Genomic DNA, 14,829 nt, shown 5'->3' on the forward strand with positions numbered 1-14,829 from the left:
TCCACATCACCAACAAACTAACATGGTCCAAGCACACCAAGACAGTCGTGAAGAGGGCACGACAAAACCTATTGCCCCTAAGGAGACTGAAAAGATTTGGCATGGGTCCTCAGATCCTCAACAGGTTCTACAGCTGCACCATCGAGAGCATCCTGACAGGTTGCATCACTGCCTGGTATGGCAACTGCTCAGCATCCGATCGCAAGGCATTACAGAGGGTAGTGCGTAGGGCCCAGTACATCACTGGGGCCAAGCTTCCTACCATCCAGGACCTCTATACCAGGCGGTGTCAGAGGAAGTCCCTAAAAATTGTCAAAGACTCCAGCCACCCTAGTCATAGACTGTTCTCTCTGCTACCGCATGGTAAGCGGTACCGGAGCGCCAAATCTAGGTCCAAGAAGCTTCTAAACAGCTTTTACCCCCAAGCCATAAGATTCCTGAACATCTAATCAAATGGCTACCCAGACAATGTGCAAGTTATTTATATTTGACAAGTGAGATTAGCCCTCTTCTTCTGCTCCTGCGAACTGTCTGAAGACAACTTGCTTTAAGTCGAAGACATCTGCTTCATGCTCTCTCTAATTGTCTCGCCACTGAGCATGCAGCACACATTCATCACCCTGCCTGCTCTGCAAGCTGTCTTCCTACAACCTGACACCAACCCAACACTGCACCTGACAGAGAGAGGCCTGCGATGTAGGATGGACTGAGGCCCACAGGCTCTTTCCACCGTACAGCCAGTACTATGGGGAGCACCCCCTTCTTATCGCTTCTACCTCCCTGCTCTTGCCTCAGGCTGCAGACCCTTCAGAGGCACCTGGGCCATGCTTAGCCGTGACCCTCTGACCTGCCTGTCAGCCAGAGCATGTGCAGCATGACGGGAAAAGGAGAGTAAGAGGAGAGAGAGAGAGAGGAAACATGTTGTCCTGGATAAGTGGTAAATGTTCTGGTTCTGTCACCCACAGGAAGAAACACGGTGGAGGGTTGGTGGCTGGTGGGGATGCAGGTGGTTCAGTGACAGTCACACTCCCTAATCACACTCCCTAATCAGTCAACTCTACACTCGGTCAACTCTGTAGTGCATCAACTCCATACTTTTCACTGTTTCTCAACCTCTGATCCTCGCACTGTCTGAGAAGAGTAACACATCATTGTTTTAATGGCTGAGCAGCTCTAAATGGAATAAATAAGGACTGTTGTCTGTTGTCTGTGTTAATCAAAGCCTCGGCTTGACGTTACATAATGACCCTGACACTAGTCTCTGTGGATGAGAGCACAGCTTTGAGCCAGAGAACAGGTGAACTAATTCAAAATGACAGAGGTCCGTAGCCTTTTAAATACAGATGGACCTCGGGTTTAATGGAGGTCATTATTCAGATGTACTGTAGTTGATTTTCAGTTGCTGTCAGGTGCGCTACTTCACTGTCTCCAAGACTTCAGGCCAATGCTAAAATGGGTAAAGATTGTTTACGTTTTTATATGTTTAATTTCTCATTGGTTATTGAGGTTGTAGGTTCTGTCTCATACCAAGTGCTTACCTTATCGCAATCTGTTTTTTATATTATATCCATCTAAAATGTTATGATTAATCATGAGGATTGAATATGATATCCTTCAATGTTTGAAAAATGCACACATATTTATAATGTAATGATAATGTGCCTGTGTTTAGGATTTTCAAGCATCCACACCTACGTTGATACCATTTTTATGACTCTGTGTCCAGTATGAAGGAAATTAGAAGTAGTTTTGAGGGCCAATGCTAACTAGCATTAGCATGGTGTAAGTTCCTTTACATTTTGAATTTGTTTAAATTAAATGGAGGTAAAACCAAAAAGTTTACAAATATAAACGCAACATGCAACAATTTCTAAGATTTTACTGAGTTACAGTTCATATAATGAAATCAGTAACAAAATATTTTTGGCCCTAATCTATGGATTTCACATGACTGGGAATACAGATATGCATATATTGGTCACAGATACCTTAATAAAAAATTTTGGGGTGTGGATCAGAAAACCAGTTAGTATCTGGTGTGACCACCAGTTGCGTCGTGCAGAGCGACACATCTCCTTCGCATAGAGTTGATCAAGCTGTTGATTGTGGCCTGTGGAATGTTGTCCCAATCCTCTTCAATGGCTGTGCGAAGCTGTCTGGTGAGTATGCAGGCCATGGAAGAACTGGGACATTTTCAGCTTCCAGGAATTGTGTACAGGTCCTTGCAACATGGGGCTGTGCATTATCATGCTGAAATATGAGGTGATGGCGGCGGAAGAATGGCACGACAATGGGCCTCAGGATCTCGTCACGGTATCTCTGTGCATTCAAATTGCCATCGATAAAATGCAATTGTGTTTGTTGTCCATAGCTTATGCCTGCCCATACCATAACCCCACCGCCACCATGTTGACACTAGGAAACCACTCGCCCACACGACGCCATACATGTGGTCTGCGGTTGTGAGGCCGGTTGGATGTACTGCCAAATTCTCTAAAACAACGTTGGAGGAGGCTTATGGTAGAGGAATTAACATTAAATGATCTGGCAACAGCTCTGGTGGACATTTCTACAGTCAGCATAGCAATTGCACACTCCCTCAAAACTCGAAACATCTGTGGCAGTGTGATGTGTGACAAAACTGCACATTTTAGAGTGACATTTTATTGTTCCCAGCACAAGGTGCACCTGTGTAATGATCATGCTGTTAATCAGCTTCTTGATATGCCACACCTGTCAGGTGGATGGATTATCTCGGCAAAGGAGAAACGCTCACTAACAGGGATGTAAACAAATTTGTGCAAAACATTTGAGAGAAATAAGCTTTTTGCACATATGGAAAATTTCTGGGATCTTTTATTTCAGCTCATGAAACATGGGACCAACACTTTACATGTTGCGTTTATATTTTTGTACAGTGTATTTCGCCAAATATACCTTTGGACCACATTTTGGATGAATATTTTATCAAAAAGATTACCCTCCAAGTGTGTCTTTACTTTCGCTATTAATTCTCATATATTGCCACATATAAATAAATCTTATTATGTCTGCTGACGGAACTCCCGAAACATGAAGAAATTATTAGCAGACTCACGCCAAATCCAGCAGGGCTCTGATATTTGTAGCAAAGGGTAGAACATGGATCACCATAGTCTCCAGTGAGCTCATTACTCCCACCAAAAGGGCAGGACTTTTATGGAGGCAGAGTGGAGATTAAGAGATGATGATGATTTTTAGAAGTGCATTTTTAGAATTTAGGCCTATATCCCAGGAATCAAAACATTCATTTACAGTAGTACCATTGTTTCAGTGTCATCATTTGCAATTCCCTGCTCTAGAAGAACGAAGATTGTGCTGTGTAAAGTGAATTCACAAAACGGCACTTTTTCAAAAACCATTGCATTTTGTATCTAATCATGTAATAGTGTCTGTACCGGTGTCACAGAGTGAGAAAATGAAGAATAACAGAGTTTTCATGCAGGTGGAAAACTCAATCATTCTGTGACACCGGTACTTTGGCAATGTGGGTGGGGTTATATCCTGCCTGGTTGGCTCTGTCTGGGGGTATCATTGGACGGGGCCACAGTGTCCCCCGATCCCCCCTGTCTCAGTCTCCAGTATCTATGCTGCAATAGTCCATGTGCCGGGGGGCTAGGGTCAGTCTGTCTTATCTGGTGTAATTCTCTTGTCTTATCTGGTGTCCAGTGTGATCTTAAGTATTGTTAGGTTCTAAGTTCTGGTACAAATCCAGGCGGACCCCAAAGGAAGCTCAAACTAGATTTATTACACCCAACAGGATGTATCCCCCCCCAAAGTCAATACTTTGTAGAGCCACCTTTTGCAGCAATTACAGCTGCAAGTCTCTTGGGGTATGTCTCTATAAGCTTGGCACAAACTGGCCACTGGGATTTTTACCCATATTTCAAGGCAAAACTGCTCCAGCTCCTTTAAGTTGGATGGGTTCCGCTGGTGTACAGCAATCTTTAAGTGATACCATAGATTCTCAATTGGATTGAAGTCTGGGCTTTGACTAGGCCATTCCAAGACATTTAAATGTTTCCCCCTAAACCACTCGAGTGTTGCTTTAGCAGTATGCTTAGGGTCATTGTCCTGCTGGAAGGTGAACCTCCGTCCCAGTCTCAAATCGCTGGAAGACTGAAACAGGTTTCCCTCAAGAATGTCCCTGTATTTAGCGCCATCCATCATTCCTTCAATTCTGACCAGTTTCCCAGTCCCTGCCGATGAAAATCATCCCCAAAGCGTGATGCTGCCACCACCATGCTTCACTGTGGGGATGGTGTTCTCGGGGTGATGAGAGGTGTTGGGTTTGCGCCAGACATAGCATTTTCCTTGATGGCCAAAAAGCTAAATTTTAGTCTCATCTGACCAGAGCACCTTCTTCCATATGTTTGGGGAGTCTCCCACATGCCTTTTGGCGAACACCAAACGTGTTTGCTTATTTTTTTCTTTAAGCAATGGCTTTTTTCTGGCCACTCTTCGGTAAAACCCAGCTCTGTGGAGTGTACGGCTTAAAGTGGTCCTATGGACAGATTCTCCAATCTCTGCTGTGGAGCTTTGCAGCTCATTCAGGGTTATCTTTGGTCTCTTTGTTACCTCTCTGATTAATGCCCTCCTTGCCTGGTCCGTGAGTTTTGGTGGGCGGCCTTCTCTTGGCAGGTTTGTTGTGGTGTCATATTCTTTCCATTTTTTAATAATGGATTTAATGGTGCTCCGTGGGATGTTCAAAGTTTCTGATATTTTTTTATAACCCAACCCTGATCTGTACTTCTCCACAACTTTGTCCCTGACCTGTTTGGAGAGCTCCTTGGTCTTCATGGTGCCGCTTGCTTAGTGGTGCCCCTTGCTTAGTGGTGTTGCAGACTCTGGGGCCTTTCAGAACAGGTGTATGTATTCTGAGATCATGTGACAGATCATGTGACACTTAGATTGCACACAGGTGGACTTTATTTAACTAATTATGTGACTTCTGAAGGTAATTGGTTGCACCAGATCTTATTTATGGGCTTCATAGCAAAGTGGGTGAATACATATGCACGCACCACTTTTCCGTTATTAATTTTTTAGAATTTTTTGAAAGAAGTTATTTTTTTCATTTCACTTCACCAATTTGGACTATTTTGTGTATGTCCATTACATGAAATCCAAATAAAAATACATTTAAATTACAGGTTGTAATGCAACAAAATAGGAAAAACGCCAAGGGGGATGAATACTTTTGCAATGCACTGTAGCAGCTGCATAACCCAACATACAAGTCACTTAAGCACATATGTATACCTTCCGACTAGGCTGAGTCAACTCCATGTATGTCTTAAGATAAACAATCTTATTGGTATTGTCGTGGCCCAGCCTGAGCCCGGAAACTTTGTGGGGGGGATGTGTGTGTGTGTGTGTGTGTGTGTGTGTGAGATAACACTTCAGTTAGAGTGTTGTTGGGTAGGCCCCTCTGGCCCCTCTCCCAGAGTTCCACATCTCTCATTACTCTGGTTCCACAGAGACTAGCTTAGCTTATCAGGAACTGAGACTTGACTGTTTCCTTTTATCAACTTCCTAAGAAATATGAACATACAAAAAGGCAAGAACATGTCTGGACAGACAGACACTTACTGTACTTCCCCTTGTCACTGCAATAACACACACACACAAGCTCCAACATCCTAACCAATAACAAGTTGTTACTACTAATAAGCTGATTATGCAGTTATAAACGGGCTCATTATGTAATTAAAACGGGCTCAAGTCAGACAGTCTCCAACAGTATGCTCCCTCTAATTCTCCCATCTCTCTTTCGCTCTCTCTCCCTAGGTCCATGCCTCAGGACTACCTGGTCTGACGACTCCTGGCTGTCCCCGTCCCCAGTCCACCTGGTCGTGCTGCTGATCCAGTTTCTGCTGTTCTGCCTGCGGCTATGAAACCCTGACCTGTTCACCGGACGTGCTACCTTGTCCCAGATCTGCTGTTTTGACACTCTCTCTCCCTCTCTCCCTCTCCTCTCTCTGTCTCTCTACCACACCTGCTGTCTCGACCTCTAAATGCTCGGCTATGAAAAGCCAAATTATATTTACTCCTGAGGTGCTGACCTGTTACACCCTCTATAACCACTGTGATTATTATTTGACTAAAATGTAAATGTAATTTATGAAGGTTTCAACATCTTGAAGAACGATCTGGCCTTAATGACTATGTACTCTGATAATCTCTACCGGGCACAGCCCTCAGAGCCTGGTTCCTCTCTAGGTTTCTTCCTAGGTTCCTACCTTTCTAGAGAGTTTTTCCTAGCTACTGTGCTTCTACATCTGCATTGCTTGCTCTTTGGGATTTTAGGCTGGGTTTCTGTATAACACTTTGTGACATCTGCTGATGTAAAAAGGGCTTTATAAATACATTTCATTGATTGAATTTGATTGAAATCACTCTGTCATATGGTTAAAACTGACAGCTTATATTTTTTCTACAGCAAAATGGGTTATGAATATCTACAGTAACTAATTACTGTGGCACAATGCATCTGTGCACTCTATCAACCTCCTTGGAAAGGTCAAAGCCTTGTTTGAGAGTTCTGTTGTGATTTTCTATTAATTTAAACAGGTCTGAATTTGAAATTTCAGTTGATGTTTCCAACGGTCTTCAGAAGGCCTAGCTTTGTCCACTCTCAGCAAATGACAAATGGCTTTTCAAAAAAGGACATAAATTCTGACCCTTTATTTTTCCCAATTGCATATCCCTAGAACCCCAGAAATAAAACAATAACATTTTTGGAACATGAACCAACAATGGATGCCCTCCAGGAGCTTATTATACTTTACATTTTCTCCAAGTAAGGAATCTCCAATCAATTAGAGGTCTTACCTTTGCTGATGTCCTGGTACTCCAGCCACAGCTGCCTCTGGACCTGCTTGTTGGGGTACCAGATAGTGCAGGCCTCCTCGAAGCCGTACACTGCCTCTTGTACAAAGTGATTACCAAACTCCCTAAGGATGGAGACAAAATCACTGCGGAGGGTGGCACCGTCCAGGGAGTGGATGGCAGAGCTGAATGCTGTTAGAAAACACAGTGAAGGAGTTAGCAATGGATAGGCTATTGACAAATCCATAGTGCCCTGTGTAAAACAGCAAAATTAACATCAAAAAGCTATGAAACAGACATCAATCTGACATACGAAAGATAATTGTTTGTTCGTTTTTAGGTCAAAAGTAAGTAAGACGCAGCTGTCGGTATTATAGAATACAAAACATAAGCATACTGTACACTTATGCTGCATTTCAATTTCAAGTTTTAGGTAAACATGTACAGCTCTATAACTTTTACCATTATCATTCAAGAGACCTAACATTAACATCCCACCACTCACAACAAGCTACATCCCCACCACAATTACATTATGAAGCAACAGCGATGAGGGACACAGAACAGTCCTTGTGAAAGATGGTGCTTTGGTATCAGGTGTAAAAATCTGGATATCCGGATAGTCGAAATACATGTGTTAAATGTTTTAAATAATTAACACTTCAATGGAGACTTGATCGTGTGACTTAAAGGAGAGAGAGCTGGTGCACTGCTCTCTGCTTGTTTCAGCAGAAGGGTTGGGGAGGGGCGAGAGAGGAGCAGGGGCCGGTGTGTGTGACAGTCTATGTGTGTGACACGGAGGGAGAGAAAGAAAGTATGGTGTCAAATCCGATTCAAAAGTCGAACGGGCGCGAGATGGTGCATGTGAGTGAGCATGAAACATCATTGCAGAGCAAATACTTGAGTCGAGCGATCAGAGGATGGGCCCCACGAGCGCAGGCCAGCGTGGTGTGCGCAAATTAAACTTGAGAGCTTGCGAGTGTGACTTTGAGCGAGCAGAACTGCATTTCCACAACCAGTAGATTACTTTGAGATCAGAGATTTTTGTTGCTACATGTCAAGACTCAGAAATTACTGCACTCTCACAAATACGCCGCATCCCCACAGAGATATATTTTCTCCCTCTCACACCAATTTTCCAGTTTGCTCTCCAAAACCCATTTTGCTCTGCTGCTTACTATAATTTCATAACAGGGAGAATTCTAGCCAATGAACATTGGCCTGAAGCAGTCTACTGAAATGCAATTAGTTAGGTTTTTGGACCAATCACGGCTTGACTGCTCTCTAACCGGATTTTTGACCATAGTGATGAAAGGGGACGGTCAAAAGTAATAATAAAGAATAATAAAGAATGTATTTATTATTTATAATAAATAAATTAATAATACATAATGAATAATAATTTATTATAATAATTATAATAAAGATTTTTTCAGTAGAGAAACTAGTTAATCAACTAGCTAGCTAATCAACTATGATTATAATATTGAAATTGAAGTAGGTAGTTATTTGGTCTTCTGTTATTAAAGCAGGCTATTAATGAGGCAAGCTACAGTAGGTTAACGTCAGCTAGCTAGGAAGCTAACTAGCTAACGTTAGCTAGCTAACTAACGTTATTGATTTATTTATTAGGATACCCATTAGCCAACGCCAATGGCGACAGCTAGTCTTACTGGGATCCGACACATAACGAAAAAGACATTACAGACAAAATACTTTACAATTGACATACATTTAAAAACATTAACATGTAGTGTGTGTGTGTGTGGGCATCTATCAGTTACACATACATGTCAGTACATACACACAACAAGTAGGTCACATGGGAGAGAGGCATTGTGCCGTGAGGTGTTGATTTATTTGTTTTTTGAAACCAGGTTGCGCTATATAAGACGGAAGGGAGTTCCATGCACTCATGGCTCTGTATAATACTGTACGTTTCCTTGAATTTGCTAACGTTTAACCATGTGGTTTAATCAAAGCCAAGGTGGTTTCGTTTTCTATACCGTCTCTGGTCTAACTAAGAGCATTGTACCTAGGTCGAGGAGGGGTTTAGTAGAGGATGAGGACTTGGAAGACCAGCATGACTGGGTGGCAGAAAAGGGGGGAGAGGCAGGGTGAGAACAGACAGGGAAGACCCTCACTGGGGAAGAGGTCTGTGATTGAGGAGGGGGAGCCAAGAGAGGTCAGGTTCCGTACCAAATAATAGCCAATATTGTAAACTGTTAACTGCATATTTGGAGATAAAGTTGGATTGAAATATAGATTTCATAACTTTCACCCTGTCAGTTTTTGTGCAGTAAGACTAAATGAGAATGACCTCAAACAATTTCTCTCTCTCCATCCCTCTTTCCATGCAGGTCCACTGGCACTTATATGTGGTGGTGAAGTTGTTCTCTGCTCAGCTGACAGAGACAGGAGATAAAGGAGTCCATTCTGTTCCAAGTAGGTTACCTTGGCTCTCCTCTATGCACAGCACTCTGGGGACTTCCTGCAGGTAACCATGACATCCGCCAATCACCCCTGCAACTTAATTATTAGTGATACTGAGAGTTCATCTAATTTGTGCATAGGACATTTGTGCATAGGATTTTATTTTTAATTTTATCTTTATTTAACTAGGCAAGTCAGTTAAGAACACATTTTTATTTACAATGATGGCCTACACCGGCCAAACCCGGATGACACTGGGCCAATTGTGCGCCGCCCTATGGGACTTCCAATCACGGCCGGTTGTGATACAGCCTGGAATCAAACCAGGGGGTCTGTAGTGACGCCTCAAGCGCTGAGATGCAGTGCCTTAGACCACTGCGCCACTCGGGAGCACAGTGGTGACCAGCTGCTGTCTATTGGTTAGAAAGCTGGTTCTATACTGAATGCATGTGATAGTCATTGCTAAACAATATGAGTAGTGTAGGTAAGTGAGACCATGGGGCGGCACACAATTGGCCCAGCGTCGTCCAGGGTAGGGGAGGGAATGGCCGGCAGGGATGTAGCTCAGTTGGTAGAGCATGGCGTTTGCAACGCCAGGGTTGTGGGTTCGATTCTCCACGGGGGGCCAGTTTGAAAAAAAAAAATAGTATGTATGCACTCACTAACTGTCTGCTAAATGACGTAAATGTAAAATGAAGTGGAAAACTATAGGAGGATAGCTCTCCACGAGGTGGGTTGGGCATGAAATGACAGCTGACTGACAAGCGGCGTGGATTGGTACAGGGCAATTCCTTGATAACAGAGTGATGCTGAGACTCAGATTTTTCACTTTAAAATGATTGCACATTTTTAAAAGTAGTCCTTGTGCATAGAGTTGTATGGTTTGTTTAACTTTTGTTTGACATACATTTTATAGTGAAACATCTGAGCGTCATGATTCCATGATACCATGGAATTGCCCTACAGCTCGGCTCAGTCACACATTGTGTGTTATCACTTATTTGGCTAAAGTACTATCCATAGTTGCTTCATTTGATACAGCCACAGCAGTTTTAAAATTGAATGCAACATTAAGATGCTAAAACATTTCAACTCCAATTGAACTCTGTCTGTAACATTTCCTGACATCTGTTCTCAGGAGATAGGTCAGTGTGTGTAGAGAGAACACATTTGACCAGGTGGAGTCAGGCTTCTACTTCATCAACCTGGACCACTACACCAACGAGGCAGAGGATGCCAAGTTTGCAGACGCTCTTATCCAGAGCAACTTATAGTTAGTGAGTGCATACATTTTCATAAAGGCCCCCTGTGGGAAACGAACCCACAACCCTGGCGTTGCAAGCACCATGCTCTACCAACTGAGCTACAGGGGACTATGCCTTACACAACTCAGCACATATGCATCGCTCCAGTGCTCTAATTTTGTTTACCTTTTTACCAATGTCTATGGATAGTACAAGGATTTTAAGTTGGGACTTCGACTGTCATTGTTATAGGTGGAAACATATGTTGAATGATACATTTATTCTGTTTGCACTTATATATTTGTTCTACTTGTGCCCTTTCCACAGATGACTCTAACTTGCTGATAACATCTGATTTAATTGGACTGCCTATGCGATTTGACTCTGTATTACTGACTATATTCAATCAAATGTCAAATGCCAAATTGAAATAATTTGAGATTCTGTAATTGATAGACAATGGTAGTTCCCAATCAGACAATTACTATATCCTGAGACCCAGCCCATTGACTTATATCCACTGTAGTGGACATTTGAGTTTCATCCCTCTTCTTGGAATCTTTTGTGCAAGTCTCTTAATTCCTGATGTACTGTACAGAGGACATCCTGGGCTTTTCAGTGATATGTCATTTGATTGGCTGGGAGGCCGGGAACCGCCTCTATCTTTCCTTTCAAAATGGACGGCATAGGAACAAGCACATTTTATGGAAAGATGAGAGGTAAGTCAAATATTGTTTGTCTGTGGTTTTGTTACTATGATAATCATATATTTTCTTGTTCATGAAGGTGTTAGGAATCATATATTTAGTTCTGATAGCAACTAAATTATGTATCTTTTGAAAGATTTGCCATTTTATGAATGTCAATTATAGTGGACATCAGGACTATCTTCATGTAAATAATGACTCCACATTGTCGTAGGAAACAGAACTGAAGCAGAAAGAATTCTTTACCGAATAGTCGAGGGAGATTCAGATTTGGAGTTGTCAGATGATGAGAGAGATGAGGATAAGTTTCAACCAGTGATACAAAACGGTGATGAAGAAGAGGAAGACAATGCAGAAGGCTCAGTTGAAGGGACAGATGCAGACACAGACACAGATACAGACAGGGATGAACAGGAAACTCGTCGCCCTCTGTGGGCCAGGAGTAACATGTATGTTTGATGCAGTTCCACAATTTTAAATTCAGCTGCATTGAGTATTTAAACTGTTATTACTTATCATTTATTATTCTTTTTTCCTTCATATCAGATTTGCACCTGTGTTACCTGGGCTTCCTGTGTGTCAAGATGACCCTACAACACGTGCAGACTGGAGTCCAATTGAATACTTTTCACAGTACATTGACAACAAGGTCTTTGAAGATTTGGCAACATACACAAATCAAAGAGAGCTGCAAATCAAAGGAGTGTGCATGAACACCACGCCACCAGAAATAAAAAATTCCTTGGGCATTTCAGTCCACATGGCCTGCCTTGGCTATCCCAGAATTTAAATGTTTTGGGCCAACAAAACTAAAGTGCCAGTCATAAGTAGCAAAATGACTAGGGATAGATTCTTCAGGATAAGAAATTCCCTCAAGATTGTCAATGACCTGGCTGTAACAGAGGAAACAAAGAAGGCAGATATTCTTTGGAAAGTCAGGCCAATACTCGATCGTGTGCGCCAAGGCTGTCTCAGCCTTGCAAAGCCAGAAAGGGTCTGCATTGATGAGCAAATCATCCCATTCACAGGCCGTTGTCCAGTCAGGCAATATGTTCCCGGCAAGCCAAACCCTACTGGCCTAAAGGTCTTTGTCCTTGCATCCCCAAATGGTCTGATGCTTGATTTTGAAGTCTACCAAGGGAAGAATACCTTTACAGTCCAAAGGTTAGGAGTTGGAGCTGCAGCAGTTCTACGCATGGTTGAATCTGTTCCAACAGGAAGCCACATATTCTTTGACAGGTACTTCACAACCATAGATCTATTGGATGCATTGCTGGCAAAGGGCCTTCCTGCAACTGGAACTATAATGAAGAACCGTGTCCCAAAGCTGTGCCAGCTGCCAGTAGACAAACAGTTGAAAAAAGAGGGGAGAGGAACATCAGTGTCAGTGGCCAGAAAGAGTCCTGAGCTGGCCATCACAAAATGGTTCGACAACAAACCAGTGCTCATGGCATCCACTGTACATGGGAAAGACCCAGAAGACATCTGTACCAGATGGTCCCAGAAAGAAAAGCACCTGGTCCAGGTTAAAAGACCAGCAGTAATTAAGCAGTATAATGATAACATGGGTGGCGTAGATCTTTGTGATCGCATGCTTAGCTTCTATCGTATGTCAAGCAGGACCAAGAAGTGGACATCGCGGCGTGATCAGTCACTTCTTTGATGTTGCCATCACCAACTCCTGGATACAATACCAGTCTGACAGCAAAGCTCTGCACAGACCATCCAAGAACACACATCACTACCTGGACTTCAAACTACTCCTAGCTGAGGAGCTGTTGGAGAGTCCGGAACTGGAAAACAGCTGTGAAGAGAGTGAGGATGAGTATGAGCCACCATCTAAAATGAGGATCCCACAACCAGAGCCATCTGTGCGCAGACTAGGAGCCATGCACATGCCTGAGATGATGGATACCAAGCATGCAGAAAGATGCAGAAATAAGGGCTGCAAGAGCAAGACGTACATGAGATGTACCAAATGCAAGATGTTCCTCTGCATTACCAAAAAGAGAAATTGCTTCCAGGACTTTCACCACTAACAAAGAAAATACTAAGAACAAAATGAAGAGTGAAGGAAAAAGCTAGATTGGATTCAGTTTGACAGAAGGAAAAAATCCAAAATAAATCTGTTACACATTAGTTATATGTTCATTGTTCAAATAACACTGAAAGGATTCAAGGGGACCAATCAAAGGATATGGACATAACAAAGTGTTAAGCTTTAATAGTAAAGCTATCCTTGCGAAATGTAAGGAAAAGGATTCAAGAATGATTAATGTGTATTGTATAATCAAAATGTCTGTATTCTTGGATAATAATCAATCTACAGCCCAAAATGTATGTATTCTTAGTTCATAAAAACTCTGTAATCTGTAAGAACTCTGTAAAAATTTGTATCTACCAAATGTGTCTCTTTTCGTACTCAAATGATCCTGTTGTCCACTACAGTGGACATGCTGTAAAATAAAAAATTAAAATTAAAATTAAAATGTGGAAATTGTAGGATGCTTTTTTTGACCCTAAACAGTTATTGAATCACAAAAAATATGATTAGGAAAAACAATATTTTCCTTGGTTCTCAGGAGGATAAAACAAATCTGTTTTCCTCAGTGCAATGTTTGGTGAATGCATGGTGTTGTTTTTTCCTCAGTCTTCCTTTGAATGCTGTGTATACTGATTTAGTTCTAAACGACCATCATACAGTCCATCCTCACCTCCTCGATCACTGCAACGGATTGTCTGGTCTGCTGAGAGGGTCATTGGCTGCCACCTGCCCTCCATTGAGGTCCTGCACGACTCCAGGGCAAGGAAGCGTGCAGGAAAGATCATCGCCGACCCCTTCCACCCCCTCTTCCAAAGAATCCCCTCTGGCAAAAGGTTCAGGTCAATCAAGACCAAAACCTCCATCCACCTGAACAATTTTTTCCCCTGTGCCATGGCCCTCACCAACCGGCCACCTGGTACACAATGATCCTCTCATCCATGGACTTCGCACTTCGCACTATTCATACACAGACTATGCACCCTGCACTATCATCCCAGAACTGCATATTGCTTTTTGCACTCTCTGCACATCTCTTACATGCATAATTTATGTAAGTAGATCTGTGGAAATGTTGCATCTATATATTTTTTGGTCTGTATATTCTGTTTATCGTCCGTCTGTATATTCTGTTTATTGTGGCAGCACCATTTCACAGTCAAATTCCTGTACATGAGAATAAAGCTGATTCTGACATGTTAACTTGAATTTAGCTGGTTTATCATATGTCAGTTTACATTATATTATTTGGGACTGGTTATGTACTGTATGAACTGTAGCAGGTTCTCCCTTTTGCGTCTTCATATAATTAAAAATCCCCATGTGCTGTATGTGTGTGTCCTTGGGCTTAAGAATTATCTTCGGTCATCGTCACACCCGTGTATATTCCCCCTCAAGCCGATACCACGTCGGCTCTCAAGGAACTACACTGGACTTTTTGCAAACTGGAAACCGCATATCCTGAGGCCGCATTTATTGTAGCTGGGGACTTTAATAAAGTAAATCTTAGGAAAACGCTACCAAAGTTTTATCA

At 42.4% G+C, this 14,829-nt stretch overlaps 1 protein-coding gene and 1 long non-coding RNA gene across 11 annotated transcripts in view; one reads left to right on the top strand and one right to left on the bottom strand.

The window, feature by feature from the left end:
- Positions 1–14,829, bottom strand: part of LOC121580909 (astrotactin-1) — a 263,865-nt gene that overhangs the window by 91,765 nt on the left and 157,271 nt on the right. For all 10 annotated transcript variants that reach the window (XM_041896090.2, XM_041896089.2, XM_041896086.2 and 7 more), the window contains one exon: positions 6,874–7,062. In XM_041896090.2, coding sequence (XP_041752024.1) covers positions 6,874–7,062 — 189 coding nt within the window. The remainder of the gene's footprint in view (positions 1–6,873; positions 7,063–14,829) is intronic.
- Positions 11,064–11,974, top strand: LOC121580910. Its single transcript, XR_006003145.1, has 2 exons — positions 11,064–11,266; positions 11,801–11,974. It is a non-coding gene; the product is annotated as an uncharacterized LOC121580910 (long non-coding RNA).

This window comes from Coregonus clupeaformis, chromosome 14, assembly GCF_020615455.1.
Source record: "Coregonus clupeaformis isolate EN_2021a chromosome 14, ASM2061545v1, whole genome shotgun sequence".
Taxonomy (NCBI): Eukaryota; Metazoa; Chordata; class Actinopteri; order Salmoniformes; family Salmonidae; genus Coregonus; species Coregonus clupeaformis.